The sequence below is a fragment of the Bombus pyrosoma genome, linkage group LG1, assembly GCF_014825855.1.
Source record: "Bombus pyrosoma isolate SC7728 linkage group LG1, ASM1482585v1, whole genome shotgun sequence".
In the NCBI taxonomy this organism is placed as follows: domain Eukaryota; kingdom Metazoa; phylum Arthropoda; class Insecta; order Hymenoptera; family Apidae; genus Bombus; species Bombus pyrosoma.
Genome location: NC_057770.1, coordinates 8,686,457 through 8,708,966, shown reverse-complemented (window position 1 = coordinate 8,708,966; position 22,510 = coordinate 8,686,457). Strand labels below are relative to the sequence as shown.

General features: G+C 34.8%; 1 protein-coding gene across 6 annotated transcripts in view; it reads left to right on the top strand.

Moving 5' to 3' along the window:
* LOC122571991 overlaps positions 1-13,765 on the top strand; it is a 94,898-nt gene extending 81,133 nt beyond the window's left edge. For 4 of the 6 annotated variants that reach the window (XM_043736459.1, XM_043736548.1, XM_043736712.1 and 1 more), the window contains one exon: positions 13,200-13,765. In XM_043736459.1, the coding sequence (XP_043592394.1) occupies positions 13,200-13,400 (201 nt within the window). In that variant the 3' untranslated portion in view covers positions 13,401-13,765. Of the gene's footprint in view, positions 1-3,069; positions 3,842-13,199 lie in introns of those variants that run through there. The other 2 variants (XM_043736789.1, XR_006318402.1) reach the window with 2 other exon arrangements.
* Positions 13,766-22,510: the final 8,745 nt, after the last annotated feature.

The window sequence follows — 22,510 nt, the reverse complement described above, 5'->3', positions numbered from 1 at the left end:
ACAAGAGCCTTCGATCTTGCTTGGATTCATCTCATTTCGATTATTTACCACGGCAACGCGGTGCACGTAAATTCTCGAGTGCATCTTTCAGAGAAAGGTGTTAAACAGTGCGAGCAGCAAATTTCTCGGAAGCGTAACCATGAGAAAGCGAATGTGACAAAACAATGGTACGATTTCGAGTCCGATACGCTCACGTGGATTCCGTAACAATCACTTTACCCCCGATCCCTTTCTTTTCCCTTGGGATTTCTGTTAGAATGTTAGAACTTCGAAATCCTTTTCCCATTCTTTCTCTCCATTTTTCTAAATTTTCTCTTCCTTTCTTGGTCATTTTACAAGGGATGTTTTGGCGAGTATAGTGTCGCAGTGGCCCATGGCGGCGACTTGGACGCTAAAGAGAACGAGAAAATACGTGCGAACCTAGAACCAGGGCGAAATCGGTCGGTTGGACGTCGGTCGGTTTCTCAAACGCATCTCTTATCTGATCTGCGATCCAAAGGCATAGACATATACTACGGAATACTAGCGATCGCGTTGTCAAAGTCTATCCCGAACTTATCTCCGGGACCGGGTCTCCCGTGGCGAATTCGGCCATTGTTGCCCCGTTCAGGTCTACCTTCTAAAAAGAAACACGGATCCACCAGCTATAAGTTATTAATATGTGGAAGAAAGTTCTACCCTTCGGCGTCATAGGCAAATCCGACTGCGAAGGGCGTTAGAGTCTCTCGTTTCTGCGGACTCCCGTGGGAACAGAAATGGCCACGGAAGGCGATCAGCAGTCGAGAGAAGTCGATGGAACGCAACTACAAGATGCGAACGTGCCGGTGGCATTGTGGACGCAGTATTCTCGACAGGTGCAGGTCCACCTTCCAGGAAACATCCTGCACCGCTCTGTCAAGAAAGAATTCCGCGAGAAACCTCGACGTCTTTATAAAGAATGCCTAACGACCGATGATGTACACGCTGCTCTTCATTAGTTGCCAACTTCTGGTTATCATTTCGATAATGAAGGAAACCGAAGTTTCAACATTTTCTTTGCGATATTTTTCTCTTTCGACGAATCGATTTGAAATATTTAGTCGTTGTATCGTAACAGACTCGTTACACCGCTGACTCGCGACAATGTTTGGGCGCGATCTTTTATGAATATATTATGTGCGTTGTAGCAAACATTTTGGAATTTCGTTAGCAGTATTAGGAAAACCGATTATCATGATCATGTTCATAAAGTTTGAAAAGAAATATACTCCCGTCCCTCAATTTACGCGAAATACCCGTTTCATGTGGGTTCGTTTTACCGCGTTCGAGCGGATGAAAATCGCGTAAATAAAGTCTGTCAGTACAAAAGAAAAAATCTATACAATATGAGCACTAGCACGACGTAATGTAATTTTATCCTTATTTCGTACAGCACTGACCTGACTGGCCGCGTAAATTTAGATCGACCATAAGAACTAGATTATGTTGTAATTTAGCGCGTAGAAAAGGGAGTACGTATGTAGAAATTACAAGATACTTGGTGCAAGTGTACAGGACATAGTACAATGAAATGTTCTCTTTGCACCTAAACTTAGACGTGCCTAATTTAGTAGATGATACGTAGGATATTATGAACAACAATAAAACCATGTGAAAGACATTCGCGAGAAGCTGAAGTCAAACAGTAACAAACTATTAATTTATAACTTGTAGATCAAGGGTTTCTCTTTTTAATTTAAACAATGACTAGTAGGATCTACTTAAAGCAATAATCAATTAGTAACAAGCGGTGGTCGGGTAATGTGGTTTTCCCTACTAGTTTACCCGTCCAGCTATTTTTAACCGTTACTCTTTGATGTTCCACGAAAATAAGGCGGCAACTTCATTTTCTCATCCTTCGAATCATTATTCCGATAAAATCGTAGGGCAAACACGATTCTATTTAAAACAAACTTCCCCGAAGTACCGGTTCGCTTGTAATTATAATCTTTCATTTTTCCCTTCACGTCAAACGATAGGAAATCCAGAAATATATCCGCTTATAGAATCGTATGTTTTACAGCACAAGACTGGATCGGAGTACGTAATAGATTCCACGAACAGACATGCTAGGTGATACCTTGCGAAAATGCGTACATCCCGCACGTTTACGTGCCGTATAGACTGTCAGGTTAAGACATCGTCCGGTAGCTAGACAGGTTGACAGGGGCTGAACCAATTACGCGGAATATTATCCCACCGACGATTTGCACTCCCCTGCAATCACCGTGATTAGTGTTTCGCCGACGCTCGTGTACAGGCATCTCGTAACCACAGCTAATTTGTAAACTCTGGCCATATATTATACAATACATGCACGCACCTATACATATACATATTGTATAATATATAATATATATATATATTTATGTATACACGTATACCGTATATGTAGGAGCTAGTAACTTACATAATTAGATAGGATCGAGCTGTTTTGACTGTCGAGCGCAGTCAGTACGAAGCGTAACTGTATCCCTGATATGCACGTCGGTCGTCGTTCTTACTCATAGATTTAAACCTTGGATAAGAAGATTCAATCATCGAGTCACTTGTATGTTAACTGCAGCTATTGATGCCCATATTGAAATGTCGCGTCTTTGCTTGTTATTAATTGTCCGCGATCGGCTGCTTGCCAACGAGAATTTTCTACCTTTAAACGAGCCAACACTTCACCGCTCATATACACAGCTGTTATTAATATTCACTCGATCTTGCGGTTATTGATGTTATCGAAGTGAATTTCTATAGAATTCAAGTAATGTAGATTGACAACTCGGACGGCACCATTTTGTTTAATTTTTAAAATTTATTTAATCATTACATTTCATTCTATATAGACACTATTATTACAATAGGTAACCAAGAAACTTCCGTCGTTTCCATTATGATAGACAAGAACGATGCAGAAATACAGGAAAATATAATTTTATTTGACAAAATAGTTATTCCTATTTCGATGAATGATTTTTTACGTTCTTCGTATCTATTTTTCTTTTATAAAGGAAAAGAAGAAAAAGCTTTCTGAGGGAGAGTTACTTGTAATAATTTCAGGGTGGAAGCTAGCTCTTTGGCGTCTGGATGTTTCGCAGCAGGCAAGCCGGCCGGTAGACAGGTACCTACCTGGAAACGAGTAACTACTTATTGTCACCTCTAACGAGGCCGCAACAAAAACTCAGCTATTCGCAGGTGGGAATGCTGCCAGCTTATGAAAGTATCAATTACCTTCTACGTCCAGTTTCCTAATGAGGGGAACAGAGCCATGGATTACCGAGTCGCCATAACTGTGACTCCTAGATCCGTTGCGATTTTTTCATAGATCAACATGGACAGCGTTCACCAATCAGCTGTTTACATTCACAGAGTCTATATTTCTTCTCAACCAATCGTGGCGAGCCTGTTACACAAGATTGTTATTACGTATTATATTCGCCTTTAAATGAAATCGAACTGTATGTACTTTCATGTTATATATGTCGGCAGCATGTGTACGTAATAAAATAAGTAGACATTTCAGAATTATAGTTATGCATGAGATTTATACGTAGCCAAAAAGGCGTGGTTTTCGTTTCGTGTATTTTCGATTATAAAAAGTCATATAATTTCTGAAAGTCTTATACTTGAAAGTCTATCGTTTAAATGCTTCGTCTATTGTTAGTGTCTGCTGTTACTTCGTATTTTTGTTGTAACCTTTTAACAAAGCGCATAAGTTTATGTTCATATGACATTTTTTGTTATTTTTATTCAAAGAGCGTGCTGATACTACTTTACGGAAGATACCCTGTACATCCTGTAGGTCTAATATTATATCGCATGCCATGACATTGCCAGGAAGAATAGGACAAATCAATTCAATGACATAAATAGCGTTTTTACTGAACAAATAAAATGTGGAATTAAATCTACACTTTATCGTATTTACGACTTTATTTTCTAATTATTGTCATTAAATAAAATATACTATTAAACATTTTGAAAATTAGATTTCGGCGCTATAGACACGTCCAATGAAGAAAAAATATTTTAACTTTTAATAAATACTAAAACTAAAAGTATAGAACTCTTTAAACTAACATTTACTATTTACTATTAATAGTAACGTATGTAGCATCGTCATAAATGTATATTTCGTATTAAATCATGAATGCACGTCTATTACCGTGATATGTTCGGAAAGTGATTTTCAAAATTGAGATTATTTACGGATATCCATATACAAAATCTAAATTTGTCATGTAACATTTATAAGTAATTTAATTCTTGAATAATCTCTATTATAAGCTCGCCTATTACGAGAACGTATTCCCCGTACTGAAACTGCATCTTATCCGATCAACGCCCGTTACAATTCGTTAATGCCATTATTCAAAGTTATCGACTTTCACATAACAAGGATTTGTGGTTGAAGCTGTTGAACTTTACGAAGAAAGATCTAGCAATTTTACGGATCATATGTTTCGTGACGAGTCTAAGTGCCACTATTACATAAACATCAAATGTAACGATTGAAACGGTTACATTTACGATCTCGTAAATCTGTTTAGATCGCGATACGCCGCTTTCTTTGCACATAGTTTCTGATTTGTGACTGCCACCAATAGAGTGGACGTGGGTAAGATTCGTACTCCCAACTTGAGATCCATAGAAGGTACGATTCCGTATTCAGTGACGTCAGTCACCTTTCTGGCGTTTCATTGTTCAAAGAAACAGACATGCATCGCTAGACGAAAAGGGAAGCAAGAAGTAATCATTGAAGTTCGAATGGCAGACCGGTAGATTCATGCGGAGGAGTAGGGTAGGTTGAAGCGCATACGTGTAACATATGTTACTTACATACGTATGCACATACATACACATATATTGCTGTGGTGATCATTCATTGCGATATTAGCCACAATTAGGAAGCGCTTAGTCAATAGTTCCACTTACAAAATCGATGGGAGGAAGTACGGATTGAACAAACGTGACTAAAGCTTCAGGCGAATGGGCTTCAGATGATGTAGGCAAATCGGTGCTATAACTCATTCATTTATTCTATACACTACGTGTATGTCAGAATTACACAGAAAGACTGGAAGGAAAGATATAATAAGCTATGTTGCTTATCTTTTTGCAAAGAAAATCCAGTACACTGTTAATGTTAGCAAAATCGCATTTTTATTCGGGTTTAGAGCTAAATACGTGTCTTTTCAAAATTTTAGAAGCATATTATTAAATATATACTCATCAAGCGCTCATTAAATATTAAAATGTTTCTTATTTCAATGATCAAATATATATCTGATCGTTACAAAATTTCGTTAACTCATTAGCTGTTTTTAAAATCTAAAAGATTTTTTATCTTCGTTTCGTTCGTATTTACAATCATCATAGCTGGCTGCAATAATAAAAACTTATGTGTTCGTTTTGTTATTTGGAGCTCAATTCTTTCCTCGGTAAGATCAACAGTTGACGCCAAATGCACGTACCTCTGACGATACTCTAACGTCACAAAGACGTAATACGACAGCCATTCGCTCGCGATTTAGCAGTAATTCTGAAAATCGTTGGTTAAAAGCGTCTGCCAGTGTTTTTTAAAAGCATTCTCAGTATTTCGAACTTCCCAACGTACGTACTCGTCCGGCACTTACGTATCTTCAAGATCGTTAGTTGATTCACGGAAAATTCCGATCCAATTTTTACCACGAACTTCTGATCCAGATTGCAGAGACCATGACCATGGTAGAGATGATGTCATCGTCATCGAAGACTTTCTCTTCCGCGAACTTTTGTACGCGGGCGGCGTCTCGCACCATAAACACGGAGGTGTACCGTCGGGTCTCAGAGTTTCCATTCATGAATTCAGTCTTTCTTCTGAGGTGGGAATTGTTCGATGCCCTGAGTGGGAGGTAAAAGCATTGCGAGAGTACAGTACGGCCTGCATAAAGGAAACCCGCTTTCCGAGTAAGTATGCGTGCCATACTTGCGTACCAGGCCAATTGCATTTCGTCGAATAATATTGTGATCGTGAAAGTGTGCGTTTATTAATAGGGTGTCAAAAGAAACGAAGGGCTGCTTTCAATTTTTCGCTCGAGCCATTGGTTTAAAATACTAATTTATATGTACACCGTTGGCCATAAGTAGTCGCACACTTTGCAATGCTAAATCGAATGTTTCCCACTGCCTTTATTTTTCAACTGCTTTATTATAGACCTGTTAATTCATCCGCATCATATGTATTTTATAACGTAAAATACTAAATAAATTAAAATTTGTTAGAGTTTGGCAATAATTGCAACGAATATGAAGCAATGTCATTAGACTTTCGTTTCTTGAATTGAATTTGCATAAACATTTGCAGCAACATTTCTTAAGTTGCAATCAATTTCATAAGTTAAATAACGTAAGGCTAAAATAAGAAGAATAAAAACCACACTTAATGCTCCTTTGCCTTTGTAAAATAGGACCAGAGTATTGCACGATGATAATAATAGTTACGTCAATGTAATACCATTCTTCTACAGGTTTGCTTCAAGTAATAAAACCAATTTGTGCGATATTGTGTTTAAAATTGCACGAAGAGAATTTTATTTACATATCACAAGCAGTCTAATTATTTCATTATACATAACGTTCTTCCATGTTAATGAATCAAACGAAAGGAACAATGCTATACAATGTAGAAACAAACAGTGTATCAACGTATCGGCGCTTCGCTAGTGAGTCAGAAACTTGGTTACAATGTATTTACAAACCAGTCGAACCACTTAGACGATTAAATTGATTTGTGTAATAACGCTCTCAGCTCATAAATAGCTTATGTTCGCGAATAATATGTCACTGGAAGTTGAAATAGTTTCACATAAAAGGTTTCTCGCTAGATTTAATCTATTGTGTACAAAGGGGACTGTGTAAGTCATAAATTTTTCCTGAATCCAATTAGAAAGAATATTATTACAAGAACAAGATGAATAATTCTGAGAGTATATTACATATGCATCGCGTACATGCACAATCTGTTTCTTTAACAGTTTTACTTTTAGTTTCTTTCTACGCATATTCGATCATGTCGTCATTCTACGTAAACCGTGACTAGGATAACGTAATTAGAAAATACATGGCTTGTGAGACAGTTTGTTAAATGCTTTAATTGAATGCTTATTCATTGCGGTTTAAGCACTTCGTGGATTGCGTTTCAATTATTTTCAAGATTGAATCAAAGTGATTTCTTGTTATCGATTGTATAACGATGTAGTTTTATCCACTTTGTCAGCTCTTTTCGAAAAAAGTCGAATAAGATACATTCTAGTTTGACAGTCTAGTTTGATATAAAACCACGTTCATGCTTCCACCATAAAAGAGTTAAATGAATTCTGCTTGATCTATTCCTAAATGTTATATAATAAATGATGTATAAATACTTTTGCATAAATACTTAGCAAGTGTCCCAAGTTGGTAATTTCGTATGCATAGTAGTGTCCGTACTGAATCTACCGTGCGTGCATGGAAGGTAAGAGGGAGAAGTAGGCAGTACGAGTGAGTCAGACTAGGTAGAGTGTAGTGAGATATTGTAAGGTTAGGTCATTTCTTACTCCGTATATTACATATGTATTTCTTTAGTTCAATTAAAAATTTTTGGTTAAATATAGTCATGTTTGGTATCATTTTGATCGTACGAATCTAAAGAATTCGATTAAGGCCAGGTGGTAACAATATAATAAAAAATTTTAAAAATTATATTTTTCTTATTCCGGTAATTCGATACCGGGTTGAGTTACATCGACGCGGTTCATAGGTAGGTCGGTCTCGAGTGAACAGTTCTAGGAATTAGTGAGCATAATTCCTAGCCATATATCTCGATAAATTTCTGGCCATATGGCTCAGGTGCTAATTAATTTGCGCGAATTTAGTTACTTTTATTTTGGATTTGAATTGTTTAAAATTGTATGAAACGAAACTTCTTCGGTAATTTTCAGATTGTGGAGGTATACTAATGAAACACATGATATATATATAAATTCAACAATAATGTATTTGTTCAAGAAAAGATATAAGCGTCAGAAGTTTGCAACATTATGGAAATGTTTAAAACATATTTTATTAAAAACGAAGTGCAGCCTGCACACCAATATGTTGATTCTTTCCTCTTACTATTTCTAGTGCGTACGACGTATCTACCTTAAGGTTTTGATCTTTTTGCCTGTTGGTAGGATTCTTTCTATGAAACGCCGTTCTAATAATCGTTTTAAAGGGATATTTATTGACGGCCTACTGTTGGACTTTGAATTATGTGGACAACGTGTGAAGCTTTGAGTAAATCTAAACGAAACTTTAAATGATGTGTAGCGGGACTTTTGTTTTATATATAAAATATGCATTATGTAATGACATATTCACTGTTGCGCTAAAAACTTTTATATGCCATTTACAACCTGTTTTTCTCTCAATAAAAAATGTTTGAACTTTTTGATATTTTAATTCTACTCCTCCTATATGTTTCAACCACTCGCGGAGAGACGCGATCGCGAGAAGGCACGTCAACGGGAGTCGTAAATTCCCGTTACGATTAAATAATCGACGCCACGAAATGATCGATCCCCTGATTTCTGTTACGACAATAGGGGTGAAATAGGGGTGAAATAGGGGTGAATTCAACTGAATTTACACTGAATTAGCAGGTATAGAATAGTGTTTATTCCAACAACTTTATATAGAAAAATAGTTACACTGATGCGTATGTATAAGTGAAATAAATGACTGATTTAAGGTATGAAACTCGTAATAACGTGTTGAATAAGTGTAGAACTGTTGATGACCGCTTGAGCACTCGCTCGAGAGTGCTGGACTGCCCTTAAGGTGTCTCGGAGAAAAGCTTGGTATGGATGTGCCCTTTTACTGATGAACAGGATACGCAGAAGTCTCCCACCAACGTAGAGCGGCGGTGGACTTTGCTCCTGATGAAAAACAGCCTTTTATGATGGACATGTGTTAGATTTTTCCCATCTGATGACTGCCCGATTTCTCCGTGATTCCTAAGAGCGCCTAGCAAACTCAAGGACCTTTCCAAGACCCAGCCATAAACTGCAAATACTTCTCGAATTAGAGAATTCTCCAGACATGCAATTAGACTGGCAAACATGTGTGGAGACAATGCAGCTAAAGGCTAATGTCTTTATGGTGGGTCATTGAGTCTATTGAGAATCGGGATGGCTGTAGGTTGACCGTTGGTTGCCAGGTAGCGAGGGCTGGCGTGCAGATGTCCCGCGCGACGTAACACTATATATATGCCATTCTAAGCATATTGGTTTCTGTATACTTTTTCTAGCTAGCATTTTTTCTACCAGACGATGATCATAAAATGTAGTAGAAATGTTGAATTGAATTGTGGACGTTACCCCTTTTTTAGGGAGTATTTTTCCCTTTTCCAATTTTTTATTTACTAAACTTATTGGATTATTTCTTCTCCCCTTCCTTAGAGTCCAACAACATTTATTTGTTTTTCTACAAGATATCGTTCTAGAGCAGGAGAACTGTGACAGTTACCCATCCAAAAAGTGTAACTTCGTCCAAACAACGGTTCAATAATTTAGATAACAATTCTTCAACTTTTGAGATTATCGAGACAATTGACATTGCAATGACCATCGGTTTCAGACCCGCGATAAATAATAAATTTCCGTAGATAACCCGTTGAGGATTCACAATGTTCATACGTTTTTATTCCAAAATTTGCAGTTTTGATTGCTAGATATTGGAAGGTAGATTTGTTGTAGGTGTAATATAGGTACAGAAATCCTAACTGCCCTTTGCACAGTGTCAAAGACTCGTCAATGTCCATATTTCGATCTGTTATATATGCGGTCTGGAATCTTTTGTTCATTTCTTTCCAAAAATAGTTTATCTTAAATAGTTTACGAGAGCTATTATAAGTTTGAAGGCTACCACTATCGACTAAATGAAACAAATATGAAATCAATTGGAATCGATTCTGCGACATGGTTTTGAGAAATATAGGTGTTCTTTACTAAATCTTTACCAAAATAACTCTTTATCATAGATTGCTATACAATTCCCATAAGCATAAGTAATGCCAGATATAAATACATTTCCCCATCGATTACTGACCCCACATTTTGAATACGAGATCGTGATTGCAATATATGACTTTTTATATACTGTTGTGCGTACCTGTTAGTTTGCCCAACTATATATGTTATTACTTTAAAATCAAAGAAGAACAAAAATGTATTTGTGATCGTACAGAATTCTTTTTTTACACCTGGATTATGAGAAAACGATATTTTCGTCGCTTCGTACGAAAATTCAAATTCATCTACTACAAATGCGGAAATTTCGTTCCGTGAGTAACTAATATCTCTTTCATTTTCTTCCATATAAGTTTGAAATAACACATCGTTATCATTATCTTCTCAATCGAGGAGGAACTCGATGCATGATAAAGATATTGATGGTTTTCGTAACATTTCGATAAAAATAATAAATTATCATTAATCTACTATTTCCTATAACGTAATTATGAGTAACGTTTGCTTTCCTTGATAAATACGACTTACTGAGCTTACTAGATTAACATATACTACTCATGTAATAGACTTCAAAAGCAAACAAAAGAGCGGTAGTGTAATTTAAGAAACGTACACCTGTATGTTGGACCGCCGCAACCAATACGGTTACGCCAACGTTCGCGTATCTGTCAAACCGCCGTAACCAATCTGGTTAGGCTGATCTACGCGTCTACGTCGAAGCGACTTGAAGAAATAGAAAATACAAATAATAGAAACACATAACGCGAAATATGTAACTATACGTACATATAAGTACCGAGCGTTCTTGACAAATCAAAGAGAGGATTAGCTTTTTTGGAAGCTAGATTAATCCGTTAAATAAATTCCTATTGTACGACTCATTGAGAAGAACGATCAGTTAGACTCTTATTGTAAAAAGTTCCGCTATCGGGATAAGCTCGGTGGTCTCTTTAAATGACTCGAGTGGAGTTTCGTTCTTTCCGATTACATCGGATGCCACTGGTATCGTACGTTATTCAACGTTCACGATGCCTAATGGTCCATATTAAGCGGGCTGCACCGCAATTATCTACGTCACCAGTCAAAACTTGACCGGGACACCGATTACGTGGCTGAATTAGGTCGGCAACGGGTGCAATTAATAACGAGGCGACACATCCATTAGCCAGCAACCGCGCGAGTCCTCCTCGTATGGTTTCTTGGCTTCTCCTTCGGCATCGATCTTCTGGCGTAGTACGTGTATCCCGATAACATCTTTGAATATTGATTCGTCTAACGATGAAGATCGCCTGTAAAAAATACGCTCGACCAACAAAATGTCTCCTCAAATTGATAGGTTCCATAATTCAACTGTAATCTTGATGATACAATGAAGGATAATAACTGAAGATTATACACACAGATTGAACACTTCGCGAACATGATCAAGGCGAGTGTTTATCGCTCGTTCTACAATACTTGCACAACACGATTATCATGTGCTCTTTTTTGCTCTAAATGTATGTATAGATATGACGTTAATCATTATATATGTAAAAAGTGATTAGTAGTGGTAACATTTTATTAAGTATGATGTATCAAACGTGAAGTCATATTTACGTCAAAATGGTAATATGTCTTTATTACAAATTACGATAATGACATAACGAATTTTCTATATACATATGTATATATCGTTTTTATGTCATACGTACTTTGTGTATAACATACAGCAATACTGATATTTGTTACTAAAGCATTAATATCGTAATTTAATTTTCAATTCTATAAAACAATATCTAATTGATAATAAATTTTCCACTGTATTGTTTCTTCTTTATAGCGTGTTCAAAATATTATCAGAAACTGAAACTGAGAATATTCTGCTTTGTATTATTATGAACTGAATTAATTAGTTTTACGCTCAAACTTGCGTATTTTTATGAATTTAATTTTCAATTCTATAAAATGATATCTAATTGATAATAAATTTTCCACTGTATTGTTTCTTCTTTATAGCGTGTTCAAAGTATTATCAGAAACTGAAACTGAGAATATTCTGCTTTGTATTATTATGAGCTGAATTAATTAATTTTACGCTCAAACTTGCGTATTTTTATGAATAACTAACAAAACGACAAATGTATTTGTCTTTGGTAAAATTACACTTAAATTACGTTATATTCTTTTTACAAAACCATCCAAAAAGATGTGTTTCCATTACATACCAATAATCATGTTACTTATGAATATAACTAAGAGAATCGTAAAAATAGAATTGAGAGGTAATACAAATAAATTATAAGTTCTTCTGTTGGTATATTTGTATAGTTTCGTATAATGTATTGTGTCACAATTGTGAATGTTTAAAAGGAATATTCATTTTTTTTCATGCAAACTTTACAGTTAATATTCATATCTTTTTTATTTAAATTTTTTATCAGTAGTGAAGAAAATTCGAAACATTCTGGTTTATGAAATGTAGCTGTGAAACATATATTGCTATTCAATCATATGTTATAACATTTTACCTAATGTCCCACTGGACAAATTGTAAAATTAAAAATAAACAATATAAAAAAAAAATATATATTGACTGCACTTTTGCGAGCAAGAAATAACCTTCTATTATAACGACAATTTCTTTCTTCCTAGTTTCTCAATAAAAATATGTGCTGCATAACTTGACACATGATCCATAACTTATACATATGTATAATTTATTTTCAAACCATTGCTTCATACTATTATTTCTAAATTTCAATATTTCATTTCGAACGATTATATCTCTATATAATCTAAGAGGAAATGTTACAAACTTCAACACTTTTATATTATAAAGGTATTCTAACGACTTAACTTAATGTCATTTTATCTGTTCTCTCAATTTTAAATTTCTAATTTATCGCTTGTGGATTGATCGATAAGATTGTACGTGCACATTTGCACTTACATACCTAAAGAAAAGTGTAATAATGACAGATCAATATTATCGACTGCCTTTCCAATTATAAAGATTCCATCTATATCCCTTGCTCTTCAATATCCTGAACTCCTGTTATTACTATCTTTCGCTTACTAATTGCAATGCAAGCAACAAATTATTGAAAACAAAAGAAAGATAAAAATACAAGAAAAAACAAACAAATTAATGTAATAGCGCATGAACTTATTTTACAGATGAGCATGGCATCCATCGTCTGTACGATTGAATGGTCTCGATCGACGGAACCTGCGTCATCGACGATTGACACGACGCTACAACGTTACGGTGACGTCTTAGCGACGCGACTTTGCAATACCGTCTCTAAATATTTGTTCGCGACTGAAGTGAATCTTCCGGGAAATGATTCAAAGCCCGTACAGTGTGCGTTGTCATAATTGGAAGTATATCAACCGGAAACATGATGGCACGCTTTTTCTTCCGACATTTTTTAACCTAGCTAAGTTCGTATCCGACCTATTACCGTTAAACACACGTAATTCGAATTTTCCAATGACTAAAACTATACCGATGCTGGAGAAATCTCGCACGTTGTAAAGGTTAATCTTTACACTCCCACGCATATTTATCTTTCAAAATCAGCGCAGATTTGTCGCGTGGAATCGCATCTTTTATGACTCAGTTAATCTATTTTCACGGTCGTACAATACGTTTTAAATATACGTCCCCTACGTTGCTTATAATTTAAGGAATAATAGGTACCATCGTATAATTCTTCAAACGACAATTTTATCGTCACAATGATACTTTCGCTCTCACGAAGAAAGGATGCGACTTTGCTGCAGGCAATATGAATGCAGATTCCATTCGTAGACAGTCGTAAGTTTCATATTCAAATTCGTAAGGTTTGGCCCGCGTCAACCTGTCTTCCGTGAATTATAGCAGTGACACGAGCACGGATGAGTCGGGTAGATTAAATAAGCAGAGGAATCTTAGGATCTTATTTAGGAACTTGAGATTTCTCGCATCGAGAACAGTTTTATTTGATTATTATAGAGGGAAAACGTAACGAAATGTTTGCATTTCCTATTTACAATCTACGTTTATTTAAACCAGCTCGAGGATAAACAATTCATGTAGATAATATAATTTCATAATTATAATTTCTCGTTCAAATAATAGGAGTTCATATTCGGATACATGGTAGCGCATTGCGAATAAATATCGAGACTGGATATCTCGTCTTTCTAGTTGAGCTGGTTGATGAGATATCTCGCATTTTCTATTTATCAACCAAGAACAGTTGCTTAGGATTAGTAAGAAGACACAATGCTTAGAATATTTTTGTCATTGAAATCTTTTAAGTGATACTATCGATGACTTTAACTATGATCAATCAACAACTGCAAAATTTGTAAAATTTAAACGAGTTAGAAATGTATTTTATATGTAATTTAAAAACATTTTTAAAATTAGTTATTTAACATAATAAGAATTTTTCACTATATAGCAACAAACCATAATGACAATATGTGATTCAAAAATATTTGACACAAACAGATAAAAATAATCAGTAGTCGTTGTTAGCAATAAAATATCGATTCTGTAACAGCGTCAAGAGTTAGAAATATATGTAATTTAAAAACATTTTTAAAATTAGTTATTTGACATAATAAGAATTTTTTACTATATAGTAACAAACCATAATGACAATATATGATTCAAAAATATTTGACACAAACAGATAAAAATAATCAGTAGTCGTTGTTAGCAATAAAATATCGATTCCGTAACAACGTCAAGATCGTTCTATACAATACGTTCATATATAGAACTTATTTAATCGGAAACTATGTAAAATTCCTTACCAATATCTAAACTTTACTTTAGAAATCAAAGTACGTGCCAAGAAGATCGTAATAAAATGCATGCAAAATTTTATCAGCCCTCAGCGTACAGGTAGGATTATTCTTAAAAAGCGTGTCATCGGCAACCGTTATCGATCGGAGCAGGAATTCTGCACGATTTCGTGGCAGCTAGTGACCAAGTGTATTCCGTACGGTCCCATGTCCACGGGCAAGTACATTTACTGCGTGAATCGCGGACAAAATTCACACACGACTGACGAAAAGCGAGATCAATAAAACGTGGCTACACAAAGAGCGTTATTTTCACCCGACCGGATTTCGCGGCGATAAGATAGACGCGAAGGAGCGCATTATGTTCAGTGGTGTACACACGAATGCGCGGCTCGGAGCGAAAACTTTTTCGATGAAAAGCTGTTAACGGCCGCGTTTCGACGCGCTGGCCTCACTCGTAAAACCGACCACGTAACGCGTCCCACCGCGACGTATTCGTAAAACGCACGCTTAACAGCTTTTACGAGTCTAATAATGCGTCAGCGAACGCGTGCGCGTATTCACGCCGCGAAACGAATTAATTCCCGTCGCGACGGCAAACTGGTTAGGACGCGTAGTGCTCGCTCTCGTCGCGCGTGCACGCTGCCTGCAATCCTTCACGATCTTTTCCATTGATCGACCTTTCCGCGAGATCTTCCCTTCAATACGATGCTTTCATACCATGCACTAATACGCTGATTGGTAATTTAAACTGTGAATATTTGCTCGTGTAACTATTTTCTGTACTATTGTTAATAATCATTTATATAATATTTACTCATTAATCTTTCAACCGTGGACGATTTTCATATCATTTGGAAAAAATCGCGAAATTTGTATCGCGCATAAATTTATCACAAGGAAAATATCTTAGTAGAATACAAAAGACCCGACGTGCTCGTAGCGCGTCCAGTTAAAATTAATAGAATAAGCAGATATAATTTCGGTGTCACTCGATGCTGGATGGTTAAATATGCAATAAACATGTGACGGTTATTTATGATATTTATTTGTTATGGAAAATTATGAACCAGGAGTATGCAAAATATATCAGCTAAGAATTTAATAAATCCATTTACGATACAATATTTCAAAATAGATGTTTCATAATATCACTGTATACGATATTGTGTTATAATAAATTGTAAGCATTTTATTTTTTAGCACTTCGTTATTTAACAGAATTTCGTAATAAGCAATTCTCTTGAATTTCACCAAAACACGCAACGAAATATATCAACCATCGGAAATACTATAAATCGAAAGAACCCGATATTAATACAATCGTGAAAAAGGTTGCAGAAGTACCGTACGTTCCTAAAATCTTCGGCATTATATTTTGCTTTGGCATCAAACCAGCGAAATCATCGACGTTTTCGTAAATACATTATGATAATTGTGAAATAATGAATTTATAATTCCCGCAAATGATACATGATGGCTGCGGCCCTGCAAATTATATGGCACGGCAAAACAATTTCTGTCTCTCGTTTTCTCGTGCTCACGCTCCCCGCGGTGGACCCCGTTTTTTGCGCTAATCGTCGAAATTATCTGCGTGAGAAAATCGCGAAAAACGCGATATTTGCCCTTCTTCCATTCGTCCGGACTTCTTTCTGCCTCTCCGCTCCCTTTTCTTTTTATCCTCCCGGTTCCCGAAGCCTCCGTGCGAACGCAAATACGCGCGTAATGATACGTCATTTCGCGGGGATTTCTGCTCGTCCTGTTACTCATCGTTTATTGGTACAAATATTACGAGCACCGGATATAAAAGTCACCGTAATGACTTCGGTCAAGAATGTTGATGATACGAAGATAAGGATTCCGTCGACCGATCCGAGCCGCTCCTCCGCATTATCTTTAAAATCACCACTTTTTCTTGTTCCTCTTAATTGCACGATCGTGACTTACCCGTGAAACGATTAACTTTAGTCGTGACTTCTTGCTGTTACGTCTACTGATGTGTTTTAATAAATGCACGATTGTTTATTCAATGTACGCGTCGATAACTATCGTAGAAAGGAACTAGAATTGCATCAGTAATAGTCGCTTCATCGCGTTCTCTGGGTATGAAGGATTTGAATTAATGGAAACGAGCACCCATCTATCTTTTTACCTCGCTTTCAGCGATTACGTCGCTTTCACGTCGTTCCTCTATCGTTTGTATTAGTTCGTAATCGTACATGAGATAAGCTCTGTTTTCTAGCTTTCATAACCGAAACTACTTGAGCCGTGGAAATGGCCAATTTCAGATTTTGTATCTTTGCAATTATCAAATATATAGTGTTTGGAAAGATTAATGTTCATTTCTATTAAGATAAAAGCATCATGATATCTAGTAATCTATTGTTATTAAATTATGATTATCCGTTATAATTATCTATTATCTTTGTAGTAAATTGCAAATCGGTAAATTTAGTAGCTTTAAAATTTTATTTATGTGAAATATCGCTGCCACTTAAAAATGACATACCTTTCACTCGGAAATAAAAGAATGTACTTTGTTAAACGTGTAAAATATTTGTAGAATAAATATAAATGTGTATATTCAAATCTGGTATTATAAGGACTACTGTTAAAATGATCCTGTACGAACAGTGTTGGGATTATGATTTTCGTATTGCTTTGCTTTTTGGTAGGTGTGGATGCTCGGTAATTACATAGAGCTGGTCGCTGGACGACGAAAACCAACACCCACTTAAACATACCGAATGCTAAATATTAATGTATATTTAAATAAACCTTCAGTGGAACAAAGGCTGTTCCTCGATAATTTCGTTGCCTTCAGCTGTTCCGAAACAAAGCAAGAGGTTAATATCGATGTGCTAATTAACAAAATATCCACACTTGTTGCGTTAGTTAATTAACGCAATTTTCTGAAATTATCTTACGTCGTTAACGATAAGCATATACATACTGTGCTTAACAGATGTTCATTCGTGTTATGTTGTTACCGTAAATTTTCCTACAGTTTATTTTAAATCGATTGGTCATTCTTAAGTGGAACTATATCGTTAAAACAACTAAATTTCAAGAAACGAAGACAATAGGAAAGAAGCAATTATAACGCAATAATTGTTAGATTTTATCAATGTATTTCCCCGAGATATATGCATCTGTTAACATTGAAATTAAGATAATGAAGAAGATGAATTAAGGGTAATCCAAGGATGGAATTTCCATTTTTTAAACGCATTATCATGCAATTATGTATATTTTATTCTACCTACTTATATAGTGTTAGTATCTATACTAGAAGCGAGAATTTCATGTTACAAACTTGAAGATTTTATATGTCTCGTGAAATTACAAAAAATATTAAGAATTTGACCAATTCTTCGTTTATTTTTACGATGATAACTGCGGAAAAATGTTAAATTATAGAGACGTAACAATTAACGAATTAGAATTTGTATTTCAGTTTCGTCAATGTTATTTTCTTAAAGCAGAGACTTTTTATTTTCATATTTCCAACGGCACTTTGGAAAAAAATGACTACTTCATTATTTTGACATTTCAACTCGCGTTAAATTTAAACAAGTATTTAGCAGCTGCCATAATCTCATTTCTTTGTCATTGTTTGAAGTCTGAAGTACGTTTATTCCATTTGAAATGTTTCGTGCAAACCTGATTTTCTTATTTGCGTCTGATTTGAAATCATTAGAGGCAAAATATACATGTAGAGAATTGAAAAAAGCAATCAGTCCTCGTTTATAAAAACTATAGAGGAAATAAGCATCCTATGAGTAGGTAACTCGTGAGAAAGTGGGTAGCACACGTGCAAATGGCAGAAACAACCTCGCCATAAAATACTTTATTGATGACAGTCGATTAATTGAATTCACTGACTCCAGTATAATTCAAACGTACGTTAAGGTCACTTAATATTCCGTAACTAATACAGATATATCAATATAAAATATATCGATCCATATAAGATTAGATCGCAGGTGAATCTGGCAACATTTGATAAATCAGGTACGATTTCTCTTGAACTTCGATCCTAGTGCAACAAGAGATTCCATTAAAATACCGGAAGTGCAAAGCATGAGTGGTGAAAGCTGCAAGGAAAAGCCATTGAATTCATAATTTGTCGTTTCATACACGTGGGACTAATTTTTTGCGAATACGAACATTTTGTGGGCGTACTTTACGTTTATTCTAACGCACGACATCTTATGATTATTGATTATTCTAAAAAGTTATTATTTTCTGATTATCAATTTTCCAAAAAAATCATTTATTCAAATAAAAAGTAAAAGAAAATAGGAAATAAGAAATATATTATTAAAAAAAGTAGTTATTGAATGAAATATTATATATTGTTGATCTATTTAAAAAATATATACATTTATTTAAATATCAATATCTTAGGATTAAATACTAAATAGCTTAGACAAAAATTGGAGCTGTTTCAGCGATCTTATAATTTTTGCAATGGTAAGTAGTTGCCATTTACGATACAGGTTTATACATCGTTCTTTGACTAATAATTCTTAGCTTCTACATGTTTATAGTCCATCTTCCCACGATCCTCGTTTGTCAGATTATCGATGTCAACACATTTGTTAAGCAAGTGCATTAACCGTATACTGTGCTCCACATACGGATAGTTGTAATTTATTGTCCCACTATATAACGTAAGTACCGAAAGATTTTATAAGAGCTTGTTTCTTTTAAAGAACTCAGCTACCATCTTAGTTGTGTAATTTCTGGCGACGGAAATATTCTACTTTTAATATCTTTGATACATTTATATCAATATAAATAAAATATTAGTACCCTTAATAAATTAGTTATTATCATACCTATAATTTTTACACTTTTTTGTTTTTAACAATTAACAGGATGTAGGTGTATGTAATTAATATATTTATAGATTATACTCGAGCAGAGATAATAACGAAATTACAACGTTACTGTGCGCCGGAGCAAAAAGTCATAGTTTTTGTAAAACATACGTATAAAACAAATATTTTATATTTTTCATTAGGTATGTATTACATAAAATAAATTTTCTAATATTTCTCTTATTATGTTTAAAGTTCACTGGAAGATCTTATAATAAAAGATTGTATAATTTTATTCTTGAAATTTGTACTGATGAATATCATTCATGCGAAAACCACAAAACTAAGGTAGGGCAAATTACTTTTCTGTAAGGAAGCAATTTTAAAATTCTATTGAATTTTGTAATTAAACATGTGGTGTTGCCATGTTCTTAAACGTTTCAAAAATATTAATTACGACAATATTGATTATGTTGTTGGTGCTTTAGAGAACTTGACATATTTGTCAAGTCAACTATGTCATGTAAATAAAATTCCCTTCTGGTCAATAAATTACATTAGTATAGTAAAATTACAATATAGTAACATAATATACTAAATGTTATTTCGATACGATAGTTGAATTTACTTCTATGAAACTATTATAAATAAAGAGATAATATTGCTTATTGAAGTTTACAAGTTAGAAACCACTATATAAAATTGAATATGGACAATAGCAAAGCTGATAGCGGGTCAATTATCAGGCGTATAATAGAGTACAAAGATATCGTCTCGGTTAAACGGATATTGAAATATACTTTACGATGTTACTGCTGCTTTTGCTCGCCGGCTTACTCTAAACACCTACACGCAAAGTATGTACAGTGATACAAGTGATCGGAAAGATTCAATAATGGCAAAGTATGTACGGAGATAGAAGTGATCGGAAAGATTCAATAATGGCAAAGTATGTACAGAGATAGCAATGATCAGAAAGATTCAATAAAGGCCAAGCTTTGGTGTTGCACTTGCAATTTAATAATCTTAAATAAGATAAAGTTTTCGAAAAATAAATAGGTAGATATAGGTAGATCGTAGAATTAATAAACGTTGCTATTCGGATGAAATGCGGAACGGGTGGGCGATAAAGTGGGAGGATTCTTGCTGCCGTGAAAGTCAATTTTCTTAACGTAGAGAAAATTTAGTGCAGTTCCTCTTGTGTCTCTATTCTAGTGCATAAATTTTTGTATATTAAGAGGGGAACAAGATAACAGTATATAGTATAATAGATAATTCTTTTATATAATAAATGTGACAGTAAGTTGTAGATTCCTCCAAATGCGAATATTAATGTTCTTCATCAAAACTATATTCCTATATCACAAGATGTTACTACAATTTAATAGCGTTTGTTAATTGACGCGAACGAAGAATTTATTAAGAAAATATTCCTGCTGAACAATTTTTGATAATACTCTATAAGGAATATGAATAAGATTTTCCTTTTTTGTAGAGGAACATTTTGTAGGGCAATTTTTTCCTTTCTTTTTTAGATTCTCCTTAACTCAATTGACCAGTACAGCCTTTCGAGTCCTGAAATGTGAACCGCTGCACGTCGCTGAAAGTATGCGCCAGTGAAGCAAGGTAGTAGCATTGATACAAAGATATGTAAATTAAGGCCGAGGTTCTGAAGTATATAACAGAATGGTAAGAGAGGACAGCGGCACGAGAAGGTATGGCGACTAGGTGCTCTGCTAACGCGAGCAAGGTCTGAAGGATGAGCCCGGATAAGCGTGCACTTTATTACCAGGACGTGCCCACGCGACCTTATTAACTTACTAACGATGACGTCACCGTCATTAACAAGTTTCCAATATTACTACGATTTCGTTCGTGTTCTTTGCCTTCACCTTTCCCTGTCTTTCACGTTCTTCGTCCAACGAGATGCGAAGATTGCAAGTCCCAGCTTCGATATGTGTAAATGGAATAACAAATATTGCGATGTGTAGTATTTATTACGTATTTACACGCGAGGTAGATTAGGTATATATGAAATATGTGAAATATTACGTAGATCTTGAAAAAGGTTTCTTCTTCTCCCAAATGATTTTACATATCATTCATTTTGGTCATAAATTGGTTATACTAAACATATAATTTATTAGTATAAGATAAATCTTTGATTATGATATATAATTAGTTAAGTGATATAAAAATAACGTTATGATCACGGTATAATCATTGAATGATATACGAAATATTATGCTATTAAATGGTATTTCTATGATGCGTATTATAAATAAAAATGTAGAAGGAAAATATTTGTTTAATATGGATTAAACAAAATAGCCACAAATTAATAGGAAGTTGATATTTGTATATTTAATTATAGTTTTATGAGCACTAATGATAATTTTATTCATTAAACATTCCGTAGTAGTCTACTGCTCAGCAACTATAAATAAGGGTTACTGATTTATTGCCAAAGAAATTAAACTTCGCATGGACGTACGTATTCATTGTTGCGTTTCATAGCATGCAAATACCATATCAAATTATTTATTCCATTTGATTATTATTTAATAAGAAGAAGACAATTATATTATTATTCATGTAACAATATAGGATAAAAGATACGTATCTATACCCTATCCTCTAGGTACATGTATACCTATCCCCTACATATACATATATATGTACGTATGTATTGTCGCTTTTTGCGACTGAAATTACCACAAATTTTGAAATTACCACAAACATTTCACACGAATTATTTTTAATGGTAATTAGAAATAAACTTCTTTACCAAACTCTAACATGTAAAGGAGCTTCAAAATTGCAACCTAATTGCAATATCGGACGTGCAAGTAAACCCACGCC